This window comes from Crocuta crocuta, unplaced genomic scaffold (assembly GCF_008692635.1).
Source record: "Crocuta crocuta isolate KB4526 unplaced genomic scaffold, BGI_CrCroc_1.0 scaffold113, whole genome shotgun sequence".
Classification (NCBI taxonomy): domain Eukaryota; kingdom Metazoa; phylum Chordata; class Mammalia; order Carnivora; family Hyaenidae; genus Crocuta; species Crocuta crocuta.
Window position 1 is genome coordinate 11,098,565 of NW_027530368.1, and position 22,093 is coordinate 11,120,657.

The following is a 22,093-nucleotide window of genomic DNA, read 5'->3' on the forward strand; positions in this document are numbered from 1 at the left end:
TTTATGACAAAGGAGCCAAGAATATACAATGGGGAAAGGATAGTCTCTCTAATAAACGGTATTGAGAGAAAAGGACAGCAAAGGAATGAAATTGGATGCCTATCTTATACTATGTACAAAAATAAGCTTAAAATGGATTAAAGACTTGAACCTGAGACCCAAAACCATAAAACTCCTAGAAGAAAACACAGGTGGTAAGCTCCTTGACAATGGTCTTAGTGATGATTTTTTGGATTTGGTAACAAAAATCAAAGGCAAAAAAGGCAAAAATAAACAAATGTAACTACATCAAACTAAAAGTTTCTGCACATTTAAGGAAACCATCCACAAAATGAAAAGGCAATGTACTAAGTGGGAGAAAATACTTGCAAATCATGTATCTGAGAAGGGGTTACTAATCCAAAATATATAAAAACTCATACAACTCAATAGCAATGCAATTAAAAAATGGACAGAAGATTTGAATTAATGTATTTTTGGAAAACCAAAAAAGATATAAAAAGGCCATGGATACATGAAAAGATGCTCAATATCACTAATTATTAAAGAAATGCAAATTAAAACCACAATGGGATATTACCTCACAACTGTTAGAGTGGCTATTATCAAAAAGACAAGGAATAATAAGTGTTGGTGAGGATGTGGAGAAAAGGGGACCCTTATGCACATTTGGTAGGGATGTAAATTGGTGCAGGCACTGTGGAAAACAGAATGGAGGTTCCTCAAAAAATTAAAAACAGAACTACCTTATGATCCAGAAATTCCATGCCTGGGTGTTTATCCAAAGAAAATAAAAACACTAACTCAAAAAGAGATATGCATCCCTATGTTCACTGCAGCATTATTTAAAATAGCCAAGATATGGAAACAACCTACGTGCTCACTGATCGATACGAGCAGTGGGTAAGGAAATTGTCACACACACACACACACACACACACACACACACACTCAGTGGCATATTATGCAGCCATAAAAAATAACGAAATCTTGCTACTTGTGACATGTATGGATTCTGAGGGCATTATGCTAAGTGAAATAAGTCAGACAGACAAAGCCCAATGCAATATGATCTTACTCATTATGTGAAATCTAAAAACAAAACAAAGGACCCCAAATTGCAAAACACCAAGCTCACAGATCTAGAGACCAACTGGTAGTTGCCAGAGGGTGGGGGTAGAATGTAGACAAAATAGGTGAAGGGGATCAAAAAGTACAAAATTCCAGTTATAAAATAAATAGGTCATGAGGATATAATGTATGGCATGGTGACTATAGTTAATAATACCATATTGCATATATGAAAGTTGTTAAGGGAGTAGATCTCAAATGTTCTTGTCACAAGAAAAAAAATTTTTTTTGTAACTGTGTGTGTGGTAACAGAGGCTTATTGTGGTGATCATTTCACAATATATACAAATATCAAATAACTGTATACCTGAAACTAATGTAACATTATATGACAGTTATATCTCAATAAAAAATAATAATTTAAAAATAAAAAATCTGGGGTGCCTGGGTGGTGGCTTAGTCGGTTAAGCATCTGACTTTCGCTTAGGTCATGATCTCGCGGTTCGTGGGTTCGGGCCCCGCGTCGGGCTCTGTGCTGACTGCCAGCTCAGAGCCTGGAGCCTGTTTCAGTCTGTGACTCCCTCTCTCTCTGACCCTTTCCTGCTCAAGCTGTTTCTCTCTCTCTCTCCTAGAAATAAATAAAACATTAAAAAAATAAATAAATAAAAAATCAGGGTGACTGGGTGGCTTAGTCGGTTAAGTGTCTTACTTTGACTCAGGTCATGATCTCACAGTTCTTAAGTTCGAACCCCACATCAGGCTCTCTGCTATCAGTGCAGAGCCCACTTCAGGCCCTCTGTCTCCCCCTCTCTTTGTCCCTCCCCTGCTTTTGCAAATCCTCTCATTCCCTCTCTCAAAATAAATTTTAAAAAATAATTTAAAAAATAATAAAATAATAAAATAAAAAATAAAGGAGGTGCCTGAGTGACTCAGTTGGTTAAGTGTCAACTCTTGATTTTGGGTCAGATCATGATCTCATAGTCATGAGATCAAGCCCTGTATCCATGCTTAGCATGGAGCCTGCTTAAGATTTTCTCTCTCCTTCTCCAGCTACCCCTCCCTTGTTTGTACTCTCTCTCTCAAAAAATAAATAAATAAAATAATGATAATTAGCAATCCTGGCACCCAGATACAATGACTAAAGAATCATGCTTTTTTTAAACTTAACATTCTATTGTGAGCATATTTTCATGTAAATGTTTTAAAAAATATTTTTAAGCACAATTTCAAACTGTTTACCTAGCACTCTATTAGTGCAGATGCATCATACTTTATTTAACTTGTCTTAAGGTATTTAGGTTGTTTATAATTTTTCATTATGAAGAATAATGTTTTTATACACATCTTTATAGATAAATTCTTGTATAGAGTTCTGATTATCCTAGGGAAAATAATTCCTAGAGGTAGAATCTAATGAGATAAACATTTTTAAGGGACTTGATGTACATTGCTGAATTGTCCTTCAGTAAAGCTGACTGCTTTACATCTGGGCTGATTATTTTTAGTGCTTATGGTCAAATATGAAGAGATACTGTAAGTATATAGTTTAGGAGCATAGACTTCAGAGGCAGAAAAGGTTGGTTTTGAATCCAAACTTTAACATTTAAGAAGTGATCTTACGCAACTCTGTAAACCCTATTTTCCTCATATATTAAATAGAATTTAACCACTTACCTCCTGGGTTATAAAGTTTAAGAGAGATACGTATAAGATATATAAAGGTCAGGCACTCAAATAAGCAACAATTAGGACTTTAGGTCTATATAGCCTAATTAAATGATCAGATTTTCTCTAATCTAATGCTAAGAGGTACTAGATGTACTATTATTTTATGAACTACTAAGAAAGAACAAACATTGTCAAACTCTAACATACTATGTATTATAAGTAACATCTTGATTTCAGAGAAAATGTGAAAAGGTGCTTAATTTAGAATTGATGAAATACAGTATGTACAAAACCCCCAGATTTTTAAGAAATTTGTCCAATTTAAAAAACTGTTAAAACTGCCCAATTTTAAAAACCTATGAAATAGTGGCAATCATATTAAAATTTTTTGTGTCAGACAATATTTCTGATAAAAAAACAAAACCATAAAATACCTTTACCTTTACCCTAAACAAAATTCTGACCACTTAACCAATGGTCAATAAACACATATATATGGAGTTATAGATAGATGTTGCCTCCATCATCCTGTGGATTTAATGTATATCATTTAAACCTTCTGAAAAGCATCACAGCATGACAGAGTTTTAGAGCGAAAAGTGCTCTTAGAGATTATTTCATTTAATATATGTGGAAAATAGTATTAAAAAAATTTAAATGGCCAATTAACATGTCACACTGGTAATTAGCAGAACCAAGATGAGAACCCAGGTGTACAGATCCCAGGTCCAGAGTATTTTTAATTTTTAAACATTACTTAATTTCTAGGCTTAATGAAATATATTTACCTTAAAGATCTAGGTTATAAGAAAATTCTTTATTGGGTAATACTTAGAACTTAGATTACCAAATTCTGCAGTTATTAACCACTAAATGTTTATTGATTATCTGCTATGTATGGACACTGTGATGTCTTGAAAGCTTTTTTGTCCTAAAAGTTAAAGTACTTAGAACTTATGATTTGTAACTTTTGATTAGGAGCACAGGAGCTTACTTTGTTAGCTACTATTATTTCTTTGACTCAAAGATGTACATTTTTTCTTAACACCTTAAAACCAAACTGATGGCATTTTATAGTCTTTGTCAGCCAGATGGTAGTCAGGACAGCCATCAAGGCCTACATATGCATGTGCTTGATATTTTGGGTGGCATGACTGCAATTCCTTGATGTTTCAGTTAACAAATACTTAAAACAGTATTTCAAAAATGGAATATAACTCCAGGTTATTGTCCGAAAGCCTTATTCTGGAGCCTTCTGATAAGGTCAAGAAAATGCTATTACCAGTCAGTATTACTGAGAAGAAAACCCCAGAGACAACTGTAGAGGAATGCTGTATTCAAAAGTTCCAAACATTTTGGTCTCAGAATACCTTCATGTGCTCAAAAATTATTGAGGATCTCAAAAAGCTTTCATTTATGTGTTATATTTATTTATTTATTTATTTATACGTAGCATTTATTTTTTTTTTAATGTTTTATTTATTTCTAGGAGAGAGAGAGAGAGACAGCATGAGCAGGGAAGGGTCAGAGAGAGAGGGAGTCACAGACTGAAACAGGCTCCAGACTCTGAGCTGGCAGTCATTACAGAGCCCGACGCGGGGCTCGAACCCACGAACCGCGAGATCATGACCTAAGTGAAAGTCGGACGCTTAACCAACTAAGCCAACCAGGTGCCCCTATATGTAGCATTTAAATTAAAAGAGAAATGTTAAAAGTGTTTATATATTCATTTAGAAATAACTATAGTGAACCCCCTAGATGTTAACATATTGTAACAAAAAACAGTACTTAAAAAAGTGAGAATAGCATTATTTTATAATTTTTAGAAATCTCTATAATATCTAGCTTAATAGCAGGCAGCTGCATTCTCCTATCAACTTTTGTATTCAATCTTTTGTGATTATCACAAATCACATAGCCTCCAGAAAACGTTGCCGTACACTTGTGAGAAAGCAAAAGTGAAAAAGGTAAAAGTTCTATTATTACAATGAAAAGAGTCTCAACCGTAAGGGCTCTGAAAGAGGTTAGGAGAGCCCCAGGGTTCCCAGGTCACACCTGGAGAACCAGCGCTGTAACATCATGCTTTGGATGGCACAGAGGGTAATGCCGTGTGGAGAAACGGGAACACCACAACTCCAAATAAAAAAAAAGTGATCCACAAGAGTCGATTCTAAATTCTAATTCTAAACCAGTTATATCTTAACAAATTTATTTGGCTTAAACTATTTTACGTTTACATAAGAGTGTTATATGATGAAAAAAATCCGTGCTTGAATAAGTTTAAAAAAATTCATTCAGGGGCACCTGGGTGGCTCAGTCGGTTAAGCGTCTGACTTCGGCTCAGGTCATGATCTCATGGTTCGTGGGTTCGAGCCTGTGTCGGGCTCTGTGCTCTCAGCTAGCTCAGAGCCCTTCAGATTCTGTGTCTCCCTCTTTCTCTGACCCTCGCCTGCTCACACTGTCTTTCTCTCTCTCAGAAATAAATAAAACATTAAAAAAGAAAAGAATTCATTCAGTAGGTATAAAATAAAAATTCTATGTGATAAGAAAACCATTTATCCTAGTTTTCTGCCAATGTTTTCCTTTCTTTCTGGTACATAAAATAATGGTATATCTTATAATTGATGGTGCCAGAGATTCAACTAAATATAGTGAATATTGTAAGGTCAAATCTGCGTCATATTCCCCTCATGGAGAGAAACTGGGATGTTACCAGAATTTTTAGCCACAAGTAACAATGGGCTGAAAATATCAATTACAATGTAACTAAAATATCTGAAGAAAATACTTTAAATGGGAAGTATTTAACTTAGCATTATGTATTTTCAGAATGATATTCCTACCATACGGAATAGTGTGGAATATATTTGACTTATTCTTACAATGAAATGTTCTGTTTTTATAGGTAAATAATATTTTGATTTGAAAAGGTAATATTCTTTATTGTTCAATCTTCAAATTTGGATTTATTTGTAGGCTTAAATTATTATATCATAAACTTTAAATGAAGCACAGGTATATTTTAGGTTTTTATACAATGGGAAATTATACTTTACCTTTAATCAGTTGTAGTATTTTAAAGTGGTATATAAACACACAAAAAAATAGAATAATTATTTACTAAATATAGGAAATCATCATCCTAACTCACTTACCTGGACTGTTTTTGTGGAATGATCTGCATGATTGAAAGTGGTTCTATCAGCATCTGGATCAGACTCTGTCTGCCTCAGGGAAGTACGTTTTTTCTTTGTAAGGTCTGCATCTCTATTGTATGAGTATCCAAGTTTGGAAGTGGGAGATAAACTTGGTTTTTTGATAGGAGATTCAGGATCTGATCTGCATTCTAAGGGTCTAGAATTCTCTAATTTTTCCTTCTCCAAGTTATTACTGATTTCTGGAGTCGGAAGCTTTTGTTCCTCTGTCTCCTCACAAATAAAGGGTGGAGACACATCCTTCTTCTTATCACTAACATATAAGTCAGTTAATTCTAAGGTCTCCACTTTCAGGAGTCTCTTCTTGCCTAACAAAACTTGTGCGTGGATTGAATCTGTATTGTAACATATTCCAGGGTCATCAGATGCTGAAGTCCTTCCAGAGCTCTGCTGGGACTTTTGGGGTTCTGTGTCACTTTTAGTCCTGCGACAGTAAGGGGAGGATGTGCTTGGACTAAGATGATCATCAGGAGTCTGATGTTCACTTTCTGACTCTCCAACCCCACTATCATTTACAAATACAGAGTCATCTTGCGACAAGAAGTCTACTGCTCCGCTGGTAGGCTGCTGCATTTCAGGCTCCCGTTTCAGATCACTAAGCTCTGCATAAAATTTTTCCTGATCAACAGAACTATTTGTATCCGTTTCATAGTTTCCAACTTTATATGTGCTTTTACTGCTGTTTTCCTCTATCTGGACAACATTCAGTTCTTGGCCACTGAAATGTGCCCTGATTTGATAAAGATAAGTCATAACAGTCAGCTTGTCAGGGATTGCTAATAAAACCATATCAGAAGGTTCCAACAACCGGGAAATTCCTATGCTGGCAAATCCATCATATGCCTTCAAAGAAAGGAAAAACAAAGATATATTGAATAGTTTAAACAACCCTTTCATTTTAAAATAGTAAAAGAACAGATATTACCTAGAAATACTGTGGTGATCATTTTACAATATATTGAATCATTATGTTGTACACCTATAACTGATAGGTTATATGTCAATTACACTTTAATAATAAAGTTATAAAAATAAAGCTTAGTTACCATAAGAAAAAGCAAAATTTTAAAGAATTTCGTTGTTGTTGTTGTTGGAGGGTATATTACATTACTAACATTAGCGCTTCAAGAAAGAACAAAATTTCATGACCAAACTTTGTAAACGTGGGATAGATGCAAGAAAAAAAATTCTTTATTAATAACAACTGAAATGTTCTCCTCCAATAAATAAGTAAAAGTGAGAATTAAAACAAAAAAAACCGTTAGAATCAATTTTTAATAAGGAACTAAGGTATAAAGAAATAATAATTAATCTGGAGCTTTATCATTCCTATCAATCTGTCTTTACCATGTTCAAGTACATGCAGTAATTTGTGAAGAAAAAGTAGCGCTAGATATCCCCAAAGAACAAAATCCTAGATTACCTGGTATAAAATACAAGTAAGTGCTATTTTGAGCCCAAAAACATAGAAACATTTTTAAAATGCCCAATTAGGACTGATTTTCATAATGAGAAGGGTGATTGCATTTTCACTTCATCCATTTTGTAAAGAATGAAATGTTTTGAGTAGTACAACCTAGTTGAGAATGTGAGGCTGCATTGTATTATTTTTGTTAACCTTTAAAATGACTGTGGCACATCAGGTTTTTCTAGTTTTGAAGAATCAAAGCTGTTTCTCAATTTACAATTAATTATTACTATCCTGAACTAACCCCTGAAAACAGCACTGTGTTGCTAGGAAGCACTAAAAATATGCCTAAAGGTTCAGATATACTCTTGTAAAAAGTAAGGACCCTCTCTTACTCTCACTTTGGAATATAAAATGTCTAGTCTTTGTAACAACCTAGATGTAGGATCATAACTCAAAGTTTTTCTTAAAATAAAGGTTAGGAAATTATGTAACAGTTTAGAAGGAATTAGTCTTTTGCACTTACATGTTAAAGAGCATTTCTACCTTTGAATTTAATCCTCATCTCATAGTCTTCCTGGAGTTTAATAAATGTTGTGGAATAAGTAAGAAAGAAAATGAAAAATAAATTGCAATATTAAAACCTCTTCATTTTCACAGCACTGTGTTTTATAATATAGGTACCTCAAAATATTTACTCAAGAGAATGGCTCAGTTGGTGTGCATGTTTAGGCCTGTTTGTTATTTTACATGTTTTAGGAAAATTAAAGTCATTTTCCTCCTCATGTGTCTTGACAACTTGATTGACAGACATCAATTGCAGACCATCATGAAAAGCACCACAGGCAGTATTCTAAACATTTCCCAATTATCTAAAACACTGACATACTGGTTAAGATCATATGTCACAGGTAAATACCTTTTTTTATTCAGCACTTTTTACAGACCTGGGAAAATGATTAGCTTCCTTGTGGGGAATCTCCTGCTGGTGTTTTGCTTCATGTAGCAATTCATTTTATGCACACTAACTGCACTAAAAAAAACATTTAAAAACAAACTGGGTTTCTTGTAAGCGAGGTCAAGACTTAATAAAGGAATCTTCCCCTAGGTTAACCTCTTTTGCTGTGGTCAATCACCGGTCTTCTCAGCTGTTTGTGTGTGGAGTAAAAAAAGAGGTCTTTCAAAGAAAATGGTCTTATTCATTCCTAGATGTTATTTAATTGGTAAGGAGGAGTCATTGCCAGTTATGTTATACATCTGCATGGAACTTAAGACACAGGCATTGTTTCTTATACTCCTTTAAGTCCAATCAAGGGCAGATGGGGTTATCGGGAAGAATTGTGTGAAGCCGGAAATAAATCTGCAGGTAGCAGCTGATACTCAATGTAGAGATCAGGTAGGAAGTTGCAAAGTGATGAAAAGCAAAGACTGTATAACAATTATTTATTCAACTGTGCAATGAATAGGACCATCTAAATTAAAATCTTTTCAAAAAGCCATGATTATCTACCCTAGAAGATTTGAGAAAAATTTAATAGGATATTCTTCTCTATATAGTAATATTTAAACCCACGGTTTGCTCATCATTACTAAAGTCCTGAAAAAATTATGTAAAGAAGTATGACCTAAGCCTTAAGGCAAATCTCCATACTCTTAAAAATGCATAACCAGGTAAAATCACCAATGTTTCCTTTTCAAAATTTCCAAAAGTAATTTAAAAGCTTCACTTTATAAAAATAATATGCTCTATTTTATGCTTTTATCTGCATTTAAATTAGCTTAGTATTTTGTTCAAATGCAAAAAAACAGAGGCATAGAACTTTCATATTGAAAGATATAATTTAATTGATGAAAACAGGTATTTCTTTGATAGACACAAGCTCTCCCAAGTTATGCAAGAAATAATTCATGAGAATGACCTGCTCTATGGCATACCCATCAGAGATGTGATTTCTATAAGGAAATATACACTGATATTTTAAGATTACCTTTTTTGGTGGCATATTCAATAAAAAAAAAAACTGACAGTTTTAAAATGTATTTCTCTAGGGCCAGCATTATGTAATTGTAAAGGTTTTTTTTTTAATGACAATATAAATTTTTGGGTTTAGGTGGCAATAAAAGCAAAACATTGTTGAATTACATTCTCATCTGTTAACTGAACCTCTGTCAAGATTCCATTTTTTTTTAACACTGCTTGGTGGTTTTAGTTATCTGATTTAAAGTAGACCAAAAACTTTAGACCAGAGGTTATTATTATTAATCACTTTGTCCTATGAAGGCTTTTGGCAATACACCCCTTCTCAGAATAATGCTGTATGTTTATAAAGTACATAGAATTACAGAGAAGACAACAATTATATGAAAAATAAAACAGTAAAAATTATTATAGTAAGACGGAATTTGAGAAACAGCAATATGTATACTTTCGGTGAATGAATTAACAACTGTAATTGTGAAGAAGTGATGAGCTTAAAAGATATTTGTAGATATTACAATTGCAGCTGCAATGTGATATCAATATATCTGAGATTTTTAAGGTGATAAAGTCTTAGGCATGGCTAATGCTAAAGTGGTGTGTTGTCTAAATTCATAATTAAAGGAAATGTTAAATTTCATTTAAAGAATTACGATAATAAAATACATTTCTCCCTAGCCATGTTCAAGAATTCTCCGAATTCTATTCATAGCTCCCAGATTAAGAACTCCTATTCTAAGGCAATAATGTATTAACTTCTCAGTTGAAGAATTCAATTCAGTACAAAAAACACTTGAGTACCTACTGTGTGTTGAGTTAGTGCTTCCCTCATTTCTCATGTCACAGTGCACATACATGATTGTAATACTGTGCACTGGGGTAAATAGTTGAGTTAGCCTGCAACCCCAGTCAGCTGGCCCAGCAGCCTCTGGGCAACTCAGCCCCATATAGCTACCCTGAAGGCTGAAATAATCAATAGCCCCCTGCACAGCAGTTAGGAAGCTCTGACCTCAGTATGCTAATTAATTATGTGGAAAAACTCTACAGTTTACCAGAAAATGAAAAACAAAACAAAACAAAACAAACCCCAATGTTTGTATCTTTTTGCTTCTAGGAATATATGCTTTCTTTATTACACACTTGCCTGCCCACATTCTCCCCCAAGAGATTTTTCTAAACTTTATGGTACAAGAGTTTTGGGTGAACTTTTTAAAAGTGAAATCTTGAATAAAAACAATATGCTTTAACAAATATTTAACAGTTAATGAAGTCCATACACATTAAAATCTGATGCCAGTCTGGTACTTGTGATCTTTAAAGGCCATGACAACCTACAGTAAACCATGCATACTAACTTGAACTGCAAGAAGCAGGCTATCTTCTTTCTGTGAGCTGCAGTTATGACCTTACAACACAACCTCACTCTTCCTAAATCAATAAAAGCTGCAGAAAAGCCAAATTTGAAGCTATGTATTTTTTTTCCTTGGCAATTCTTACCTTTTTGTTGTTCTCTTTAATATCTTGAGGATTCAGAGACTTGTAGTCACTGAGGGAGAAAATGGCACAGTAGGTACACACAGTATTTGATAAAAACAGCTGCTTTTAAAACAAACTGAATCTAAAAATTTGACATTCAATAATACCAAAGAGTAACTAGCAATTTCACAGCAGTTCAATCAACAAAACTAATACTGTGGAAAATTAAGGAAATAAATAAATAAATAAAAACAGTGATTACTGTTTCATTGCCCGAAGCTTTCCATCTAAAAGAGAAGTTAAGGCAGGGCACCAGAGACCCGTCTTGACAACCAAACTTACCATGAGGTAATCCCTTGTTGTCAATGTACAAAGAGCTACGGGCTTATATGTCTCATCTAATTTTAACAGTAACACAATTTTCATAATAATTTAAAGTCAGTTATTTGTATGAGATTAAGAAGAAAAAAAATTTTTTTTAAAGAGAAGATTGGTTTTAGGCACCAAGAAGGGAGAACTTTTCTTTTTGGCACACTTTTCTCAAAATCAAAAGGTATAAGTAATATAGAAAAAGTCAACTATTTCAGAACATGTATTAATGAAATTATTTATGTTTGGGGCGCCTGGGTGGCTCAGTCAGTTAAGCATCTGACTGTTGATTTCAGCTGAGGTCATGATCTCACGGTTCGTGAATTTGAGCCCCACATTGGGTTCTGCACTGAAACTGCGGAGCCTGCTTGGGATTCTCTCTCCCCCTTTCTCTGCCCCTCATCTGTGCACATAGCGCACAAATAAATGAACGAATCAACTTTAAAAAAGGGAAATTACTTATGTTTTTAAAGAAACTATTATCTATAAAACATTTATAGGGAATGGAAAATGTTTTTACTTACATTAAATCTGGTCTAAAGTGGTGTAATATTGCACAAAAAGATAAACCGTTTCTCCATGATGTAGTAAAATTGGTGATTTTCACTCCCCGGTAGTTTTTTGTAACTTCTTTGCACCATACAAGCAATGACTGACTAGCATTTGGCTTTCGCCCCAAAACAGGACTTGGTATAGGACTTGGCTAGAAAAAAAGGAAAAGAGAAAAACATTAAAATAATTTAATGAAAGATGAAAATTAACATTAATTGACCTAAGTAGATCATTTAAACCCTTTGAAGTCAGTTTAGGTCCTTCAAAAATGTCAATTCAAGACAACTGTAACCTGCAAAAAGGAGACATGAATCTTAAGTTATTATCTTCAGTTTTAGCCTATGGCATTTGCCTGACAAGGATGTAGATATGCAAGATTTTAAACTCATACATAAGAACAAGCCAAGAGCTATACTGATGGAAACATTATATTAAAGTATTTAAATACTTAAGTCTGAATATCTGTGTAACTGTTATACCCTAAAAAATTCTCCTCAAATACAATCTTGGACAAATATAGTTCCTTTTTGACTAGATTAAAATAATGTATTTTGAAGTCTACCTGTAGCACAAATTGTTAGCAGTGGAAAGATCAAGATCCTATTAAGTTTTTTTTAAATGCATTAATCATATTTTTGATAGCAAAATGATAATCATACTCAAACATATTTCTTATATAAATTTAATGATGACAAAATAGATTAGAGTTATTAGCAACAGTCAGGCATTGGTAGCAACAGCACACAATAGTATGTAATCTGGATTTGCTCAAAATATCTTCTAATTACCACTGATAGCTACTTTTGTAGGTCAGTTAAGGGTGTGTGTGTGTGCGTGTGTGTGTGTGTGTGAAATCTTAAGCATATACTTGGTTTTCCTCTTGTTTATATATTTAAAACAATAATGACCAAAAAAAAAAAAAAACTACTTAAGATTTCCATCCTAAACTTTTATTATTCTTAAAACCAAGTCACTTTCTTTTCCAAGTAATAACCACATTTTGTGATAGTAATTGTAACGTTGTGGACTTTATATCTTGCTAACAGTTAGGAGTGCTGATGACAAACATAAAATAGGGGCCCTTGAAAATAAGGTGAAAGGAGGATGATTATTTACCCCTAATATCACTTAAGTTTAACATGCAAACCATTCTTCCTACAAAGCTTACTTAAGGAAAGACCAATGATGCCCCCACTTGACAAAAGCATGTTAGTGCCAAATAATTAAAATCAACTCCACATAATTAAGATTATGCATTCACTGCTCCTGTGAAAACCTAAGAAACACCAAAGATATAATTTCTTATTTTAAATATATTTTTATTAACCACCATATTAACAAATTCTTATATAAGCCAATGTTACAAAGGGCTCTTCATTAAGAAATCACCTATACAAAGTAAATGTGGAAAAATACACATGCCATAAAATTCAATAATTTAGGTTCAATTCTACTTACTAAGAAGAGGTAGGTAAAAATGGAATTGCTAATGTAATAAAGTATTTACTTTAGATTAATAGTTCTTTTAACGACACCAATTTGACGTGTACAAAAATGAACTATTAAATATCTTTTCATCTAATGGTGACTTTCCACTGTGATTTTTAAATCATTCTAGTCACTTAACCTGGGAATAGAGTGGAGAATAGTCCATGGGTGAGGTAGGGGGATCAATGAACTGGGTACAAACACATTTTTTTCTTAGACTTTCTATTATTTAAAGGATTGTCTTTAGTAAAATGTTTTTCTGTATCAAATTATATTATTAAGATATTGTTTTGTTTCAAGTATGAGTAATAAGTACATAGGCCAGATAATCTGCAACTATTATTACAATGATTCATTCCAATCATCATCAGCATGGAGACAGGTAAATGTACAAAAGTCATTATCATTATGCTACAATCTAGAGTGGCTTTCTGTAAGAATTAGGGAAAACATATCATGTCATTCTGATTATGAATATATCCTTGTTTCTAAGAAGGCTCAATATGAAAAGGCTAGAAGAACTAAGCTAAACTTTGGATTTACCCTAACACAAAACCCTTGAATTAAACATATCTTCACAGGGATGCTTGCTACACTGCCAAGAAAAAGAAATCATATGTAAATGAAGAAACTTTGATGAAATTACAAGCCCTATAACTGGTCATATTGGTTGCAGAGAAAGAAAACTGAAGAAGAAGCACTGTACAATAAATCATCCACTTCAAAACAGCTGATCTTTCATCTATTATTTTGCAGAGAGTCCTAAAGATATAAGCACTTAAATAATTTCAAAGCCTTCAGGATATGAATGAATGTAGTTGCTTGTTTCTTGCTATAGCTGGCTCCTAATGGGTGGGTTTCTTTATTTCTCTATGGTACCTATCTCATAGTGTCATTGTAGTAACAGTACTCCCTCTCCTTCCTCCCACCCATTATTGCTCATTACCACTCTCTCCTTGAGCACTTTGAACCATATTAACCTCTTTTCTTTTCCTTGAATACCCAAGACATAGCTCACCTTAGCATCTTTGTACAGATTGTTCCATTTGCCTGGATGTTCTCCTGTCAGATATCTGCATGGTTAACTCCAATGCAACCATTTTCATTATGCCTGTTCTAACAACTCTGTTTAATAATACAACCCATCTCCATTATTCAACCACACTCCTGATCCCATGGTCCATATACTTTATTTTGGTTATTACCAAAATATGCTTATGGGTCATGCTTACTGCTTATTACTTTGTCCATTCTCACTACAGAAAAGGTCTATGAAGACAGGAGTCTTAGTTTGTTTTATTAGCTTATCCTAAGGGTCAGCAGGAACTCAATAAATGCTGCTAAAGAAAACAGATGCAGACAAAACACTTGGCACAATGTATGGCACACAGAAACAACTCAGTAAATGTTAATTACAATTACTGAATTCCTATTTTTGAGGGTCTTTTGGAAACTTCAAAGGCCATGAATTTCTTCAAGATTAGTGAAAAATATTTTTGCAAACAAAGCTTTAAATGGAAGATAATCTTGATACTTTATGTGCAAAATGGAGTACTTGGAATTCTTGGCATTTTATCTAAGATATTTTATGAGTCTGGTGAAAAAAGCAGCTCTGAGTGACTCTAATTTAATGCTTTCCAAAGAAAGGAAGACACCAAAATCTGGTCATTAATAGTAGAACCAAACTTTCAGATGTTGGAACAACTCTTTAATAAAAGTTCTTTATTTTATTTATGCAGTGACCAGATGTATGAGAAGACGTCTTTATTTAACATAATGGGAAAGTAAAACACAGATATTACAATTATCTTTTTTATGTATGAGAGGAAATTTCTAAGAACCATTCTCATTATAACTTTATCATCAGATTAATCAGAATCTGATTGATTTTGATGAACTGGTCTGCTTAATTAGGTAATCCTTCCAGTTCTCTCTACATCAAGCTACTATATGGATGAAACTGTATCAATCTCAGCTTAACCAAAAACTACAAATAGATGTCAATCATCATGATTACAGAGCCAATTTGAAAACATTACAGTAAAGAGGAAATAGGACTTGAAACCACTGTTAAGTGAAACACTTAACAATTGTTAATATTTCACTTAACAATGATGTGTCCTAGTACAGATAATTTTAATGCATTGTTTCTGTTAACATAGCATTTTACATAGAAAAGATAGTAAGGCCACCTAGTTACTCTTGCTATCAATGGCAAGACAAATGCTTTCAGAAAACCTAGTCAAATAACTTGTTACAAAAATTCCTAAATTTTAATAGCTGCAAGAAAATTCAATTCCATTTTTTCTGCTCTACCCCTCTCACTACAGTTGCTTTCTCTTTGCTCTTTCCTCCTCTTCCACTGATACAAGCACATGTATCAGTGCTCTAGGTATTGCTCTAAATAATTTTTTTCTCTTTCCACACTTTGAGCTGATTCACTCCCAGGATTTCAACTATCACTTCCATGCAGATGATTCCCAAATATACATTTATAGTTCAAACTATCTCAAGTTGACATTTCCAGCTGGCTGTCCTTCCTGCCATATAAAATTCAAACTCAATATGTTCAAAACCATAATTATAATCTTTCCTTACAACCTGCTTCATTTTCATTATGTTTATAAATGATACTGCTATTGTCTCAATTATCTAGACTTTTAATTTCACAATGAGCTTTGACCTCCTCCTTCTCCTATCATCCCTTATTAGTAATTCATAGGAAATTTTGATCCCATTGCTATATCCTATCTTCTTTTCTCTAGCTATTGCAAAATCTTCCTAACAGGTCTTCCATCTTTCAAAATTCTCCTTTATCTGATTCATTGCCATAGCAACAATCTTCTTGAAGCACAGGTCAAAGTCTCTAAAAACTCTTAAACACACAAAATGACATCAAAATACTTTTGAGGAGTGAATCCTGAATCTTTTTCAATGTATCTACTCTCTAGGATGATTCATCATTCTACAGAATCACTATGGTTTCCTCCCTAACCCCAGGTCCCCTACTTCCTGTCTGTGATCATACAGATTGTCACCCCATTTTGGAGTATCTTCTGTCCCAAGTACACCTGCTACAATTCCACTCCACCTTCAAGATTATTGCACAAGAGGGATGCCTGGGTGGCTCAGTCAGTTAAGCATCCGACTCTTAATTTCCAACTTGGATCATGATCTCCCAGATTGTGAGTTCAAGCCCCACATCAGGCTCTATACTGACAGTGTGGAGCCTACTTGGGATTCTCTCTTTCTCCCTCTTTCTCTGCCCTTCCCTGGCTTGCACTCTCCCTCTCTCTCAATAAATAAATAAATAAATAAATAAACAAACAAACAAACTTTAAAAATGTTTTTTTAAAAGACTACTGCATGTGAAATCTTTCCAACTTCAGTCAGTAGGAATTTTTGATATTCCTATGACTCTCATATAGAATTTTTACTACAATATGTTATTTCTTCCCTCTACAAAAAGACTTATTAATTTTTCATTAATCCATACAGTATATTCTGAGCACTTACTATGTCCCACAGGCAATGTTAAAACCTTTACATGGATTAGCTCATTTAATCTTCACAACTCCTTTGAGATAGGTGCTATTATTCCCAATTTCAGTTGAGGAAATTGAAGTTATGCAGCTAAAAAGGAAAGGAGTTAGAATCTATACCAAGGTTTTCCCACTCTAGAGCCTGTGCTCTTAACCAACATGCATTTCACATTTCAAGATAATGGAGCTATAGGACCTCAGCAGAAAGTATAAGTTTCCTGAGACTAGTAGTTTACTAGTTTACTTAGTTTACTTCTTACCTTTTTCAAAGCTTACTGACTGACTGCCCAGTGTATATTAAATTAATTGACTCCAAAAAGGTAAATGATTTAAACATTTTAAACTTTAGGAGTACTTAGTTAATAAAACCATTTGTCCATGCTCTGATTTTATTTATTTAAAAAATTTTTTAATGTTTATTTTTGAGAGAGAGAGAGAGAGAGAGTGCGAGCAGGGGAAGGCAGAGAGACAAGAAGACACAGAATCCAAAGCAGGCTTCAGGCTCTGAGCTGTGAGCACAGAGCCCAACTCAGGGCTAGAACCTGCAGATCACGAGATCATGACCTGAGCTCAAGCTGGACACTCAACCAACTGAGACACCCAGGTGCCCCTCTTTGGATCTTAGAACATTGGTTAGAAGTAGAACTAGAACTAAGTCAGTCCAGAGCAGTGAAATATATACTACTATTCCTAAAACTGTAGGACATTTTGGTCTCTCTACTGCTGATTCTGAGCAGGGGAGGGTCAGTGAGAGAGAGGGAGACAGAGAATCTCAAGGTAGGCTCTGAGCTGTCAACCAAGAGCCCGACGTGGCCCTTGAACTCAAGAATGCTCAAGAACGGTGAGATCATGACCTGTGTTGAAATCAAGAATTGGACCCTTACCCAACTGAGCCACCCAGGCGACAATGAACACAATTTTTAAAAAGCTGAACAAAATGTTAGAAAACATTGTAAGATACATCAAACAACTATCCTCAAACAAAGACCTTGGAGAAACTAGATAACTAGAGTGTGGGCAAAGCTCTCATGGCTGCTTTTGTAATGGTTGCTCTGGAAGAGTGAACTGAGAGGCAGAGCTGCACCTTTGGTAGACTCCCAAATAGCAATTTACACCTGTCAACCCTCAAAAGTAGAAAAAATAAAAATGAGAACAAAAAATAGTGAAATTGGAAACACGCATACAATAAAAAGATCAAGAAAGTCAAAAGTTGCTACTTTGAAATGACAAAATCAACTAAACCTCTAATGTGACTGAATAAGAAAAAAAAGAAGAAAACAAATTCCTAGAAAAGCATAGCTAGAAGAGATGGAAAGCCTGGATAGTTCTTGTAACTATTGAAGAAATTGAATTTGTAATTAAAAGCCTTCCTATAAACAAAGTTTCAGTTGGTTTTATTGGTAAGTTCCACGAAACATTCAAGGAAGAAGTATGTCCAACATTACACGTATTCTTCCAGAGAATAGGAAAAATGAATTTATTTTCCAACTCATTTCATGATCTTAGCAAACCCCGATACCAAGACTCAATAGAAAAAGACAGAATTACAGGAAAACCTGTCATGAATATAGAGGCAAAAGTGTTAATAAAAATATTAGCATACTGAACCTAGCAATTTATAAACTGAACAAACTGAACAATTACCCAAGGATGCATATTTGACTTAACATTAGCAAATCTACTGAGGTAACTTGCCAAATTAACAGATGATAGGAGAAACTGTGTAGATATAATCATCTAAATAGATACAGAAAAACATCTAACAAAATGTAATGTCCATCTATATTCTATAAAATAGTCCTAGCAAAGTAGTAGTAACAGGATTCCTTAACTTGTAGAATCTTCAGCAAATATCTCAATGATGAAATATTTAAGGTTTTCCCTTTGAGCCTGGAAATCTATCACCACTTTTATTCACAATTGTATTGGAGGTCTTAGCTAGTTTATTAAGGCCAGAAAAAGATATAATGTTGTAAATACTGGAAAAGAACCAAAATGATAAAAGTGACATTATTTGCAAATAATATAATTAAGTACACAGAAAATCCAAAAGAATCTACAGGTAATTTATTAGAATGAATATGAGAATTTAAATTACTGTGTACAAAAAACAATGTACAAAACCAACTGCATTCCTATATACCAATAAAAGCAGTTAGAAATTAAAAATTTTAAGACCATTCACAGTGGTGTAAAAAAAAGTAACTAAGGAATAAATCTACAAATAATGTGCATGAGCATTAGTAAAAAACTATCAAGCTTTACTATGAGAAAATAAAGGAATCATAAAGAGATAAAGAAATATACCATATCCATGGATTAGAAGACACAATTTATAAAGATACCAATTATTTCCAGGGAGGAAGGGTTAACGAAAAGACTTAAGACCTTTATGAGGAAATGACCTCAAGTTTACCTTCTAGCAATGTTCCCACAGAAAAATACTGGATGAAGATCAACATGAAAGGTCAAGTTTGTTACCAGGCAACATTATTTATTGTAAAAATGACCCCAGCTTGGTGAACTGCATCTACATTTGGAAGCCAGTCAGTTAACTATAAATGCCTATTGAAAAACAAAGGCCACAGCTTCCTTGTGCTTATAGTGATTCTGGTAATTACATGTGTCCCTCGAGGGATCTAATGGTTAAACGTACAAGCATACAAGAGTATGTATCTTATAAACCAGAGTAGTCCACACTTAACCATCTTGCAACTGATGGTTCAGTTCATGGGTAGCTGAACTATGGCACTGCATACCTGATGCTATAATGCTAACATACTGTATTTCCTTGCCTTCTATAAAGCTAAGTAACATAGTGCCAAGTTATTTTATACACACACATACACAAAAGGCTTATAATCATAATGAAAATTTGCTCTATCACATTATTAGAGAATTGCAAAAGGCACTACTACATATTTCCCTCCCAGGAAGGCTAAAGTTAAAAAAGTCTTTTAATTAAAAGGAAATTAATCTTTTAATGAAATTAAAAATATCAAGTGTTGACAAGGATGTGGAGCAAACAGAGCTTATACAGAGCTGATGGGAAAACTCAGGCAACATCTATTATGATAAATCTGAAGACATGCATATGCTATGATCCAGCAATCCCAGGTTTAAAACCTACAGAAATACATGTTCAAAAATGTTCATAGCAGCACTGTTTATAATTTCCCAAATATGAAAATAATTCCAATATTTATCAACAAAAAAACAGATTTAAAATTGTAGTCTATTCAGATAGTGAAATACTTCACACAGAGGCAGACAGACAGAATAAAAGGGAGCGAGAGGAGAGAGACTGAGAGAAATACAGAAAACATTTAATCCTAAAATATACTATTGAACAAAAGAAAACAGGTATAAACTCATATATACATACCATATGATTCCATTTATGTAAAATGAAAAACCAGTCAAACCTAAATTATATTGTTTAAGGATGTGTACCTCAAATTTCTGCGGTGATTTCAAAGATCTAATTCTTTTGGTGTTTACATAAATGTTCACTTAAAATAATTTTCTTAAACTGCATATTATGTTTTATGCACTTTTTTTGTATATATTATACATAAATTATTGTTTCACAGCAAGAATGTTTAAGAAAAATATTGGAATTCTTGGTTTAAAAATAACGAAGTAAAGATGGTGGTTTCCCCATTCAATCTGAAAATCACCTAAAGGAAGCAAGGATAATGAGAAACAGAAGTACGCCTTTTTTCAGCCCAGAGTAGGAGACATATGTAACCCTGACTGCAATATATGGGGATGTTCTAACAATAAATTAATAACCAAATTTCCCTAACTACCAGAAGACTCAGATACGAATAAAACAAAGAAAACAGAACTCATATAGTGCAAAAAAAATTTAAAGTAGAAAGCATAATTATAAAATAGTTTATCAGAACTAGGACCAAATATATCTAACAATTACATACAACAGAGACAGTAGAAATGGACCCATATACAACAGCAGGGAGAGAAGGATGAACGTAAGAACATGTGTGAAAAGCCTGGTAGTGATATTAACAAATATTACTCTCCTTATATGTATAATCAAATGTGACAACATTTGGAAGAACTGCAGGACTTGGGGAATCAATATTGTCTAAAGAATAAAGCACACAATGTTACAAAATCATGTGTCAACAAAATATCCACTTGAAAATGCAAGAGAAACTAAGGTATGGTTTCAGATTCCACATAGCAAATAAAAAAAACTATCACTTGTGAGTTTTGGTATAGTATCAAAGAAGACAATTCACAATTATTTGAAAAATCCATTAAAATAAAATCTCTTTATTTTTCCAACTATAAATGTGAGCGAGGTCAGATTTTCTTCATATACTTCAACCAAAGAGCATATTTACACATTAATTACTGAAGCTATCTCTACTAACCCAGGCACTAGAGTATGACAAAAATAGAAAAATTTCATTCTTTTTACTAAACTGTTTCTGTTTTGGAAAATACAGTCATTTTGCATAAAAAATGTTAACGTATGTAGTTGTTTATAATTGTTATTTTGAGAAAGTGTACATGAGAGAGCATGCATGTGAGAAGGGGAAGGGCAGAGGGAGAGGAAACAAGAGAATCTTGATCAGACTCCATGCAGGGCACCAAGCCTGACACAGGGGTCAATCTGAAGACTGTGATATCATAATCTGAGCCAAAATCAAGAGTGGGATGCTTAACCGACTGAACTACCTCCATGCCCTATTATTGTTATTTTAAATGAATTAATATACTTTTTAATTTTCTCATTTTTAATTTCTAGTATTATAAATATCAATAGGTATAGCTCACATAAAAATTCTTTGGGTCCATGAATTTAAAAAATCTTTTTATAGTAAAACACACATAATTTAGTATGTACCATCTTAACTATTTTTATTCATTTTTAAACATGTTTATTTTTGAGAGAGAGTGAGCAACCAAGGAGCAGAAAGAGAGAGAAACAGAGGATCCATAGTAGGCTCTACATGGTCAGCACAGAGCCTGACACAGGGGTTGAACTCACGAACCATGAGATCATGACCTAAGTTGAAGTTGGATGCTTAACTGACTGAACCACCCAGGTGCCCCATCTTAACCACGTTTAATGCACAGTTGTGTTATTAAGTACATTCGGTATTGTTATGCAACCCCCATGACTGTCCACCTACAGAACACTTTTTATCTTGCAAATCTGAAACTCTATACCTGCTGAACAATAATTTCCCATTTCTGCTTTCCCACAGCCTCTGGCAACAATTCTACTTTCTGTCTGTATAATTCTGACTACTCTAGATACCTTATGTAAGTGGAATCATACATATTTATC

At 33.8% G+C, this 22,093-nt stretch overlaps 1 protein-coding gene across 3 annotated transcripts in view; it reads right to left on the reverse strand.

Annotated features, from left to right (window-relative positions):
- The window catches only part of EHBP1 (EH domain binding protein 1), a 350,991-nt gene that overhangs the window by 89,417 nt on the left and 239,481 nt on the right, over positions 1 to 22,093 (reverse strand). For all 3 annotated transcript variants that reach the window (XM_077766441.1, XM_077766440.1, XM_077766439.1), the window contains 3 exons: positions 11,710 to 11,888; positions 10,838 to 10,886; positions 5,895 to 6,797 (listed from right to left, as the gene is read on the reverse strand). In XM_077766441.1, the coding sequence (XP_077622567.1) occupies positions 5,895 to 6,797; positions 10,838 to 10,886; positions 11,710 to 11,888 (1,131 nt within the window). The remainder of the gene's footprint in view (positions 1 to 5,894; positions 6,798 to 10,837; positions 10,887 to 11,709; positions 11,889 to 22,093) is intronic.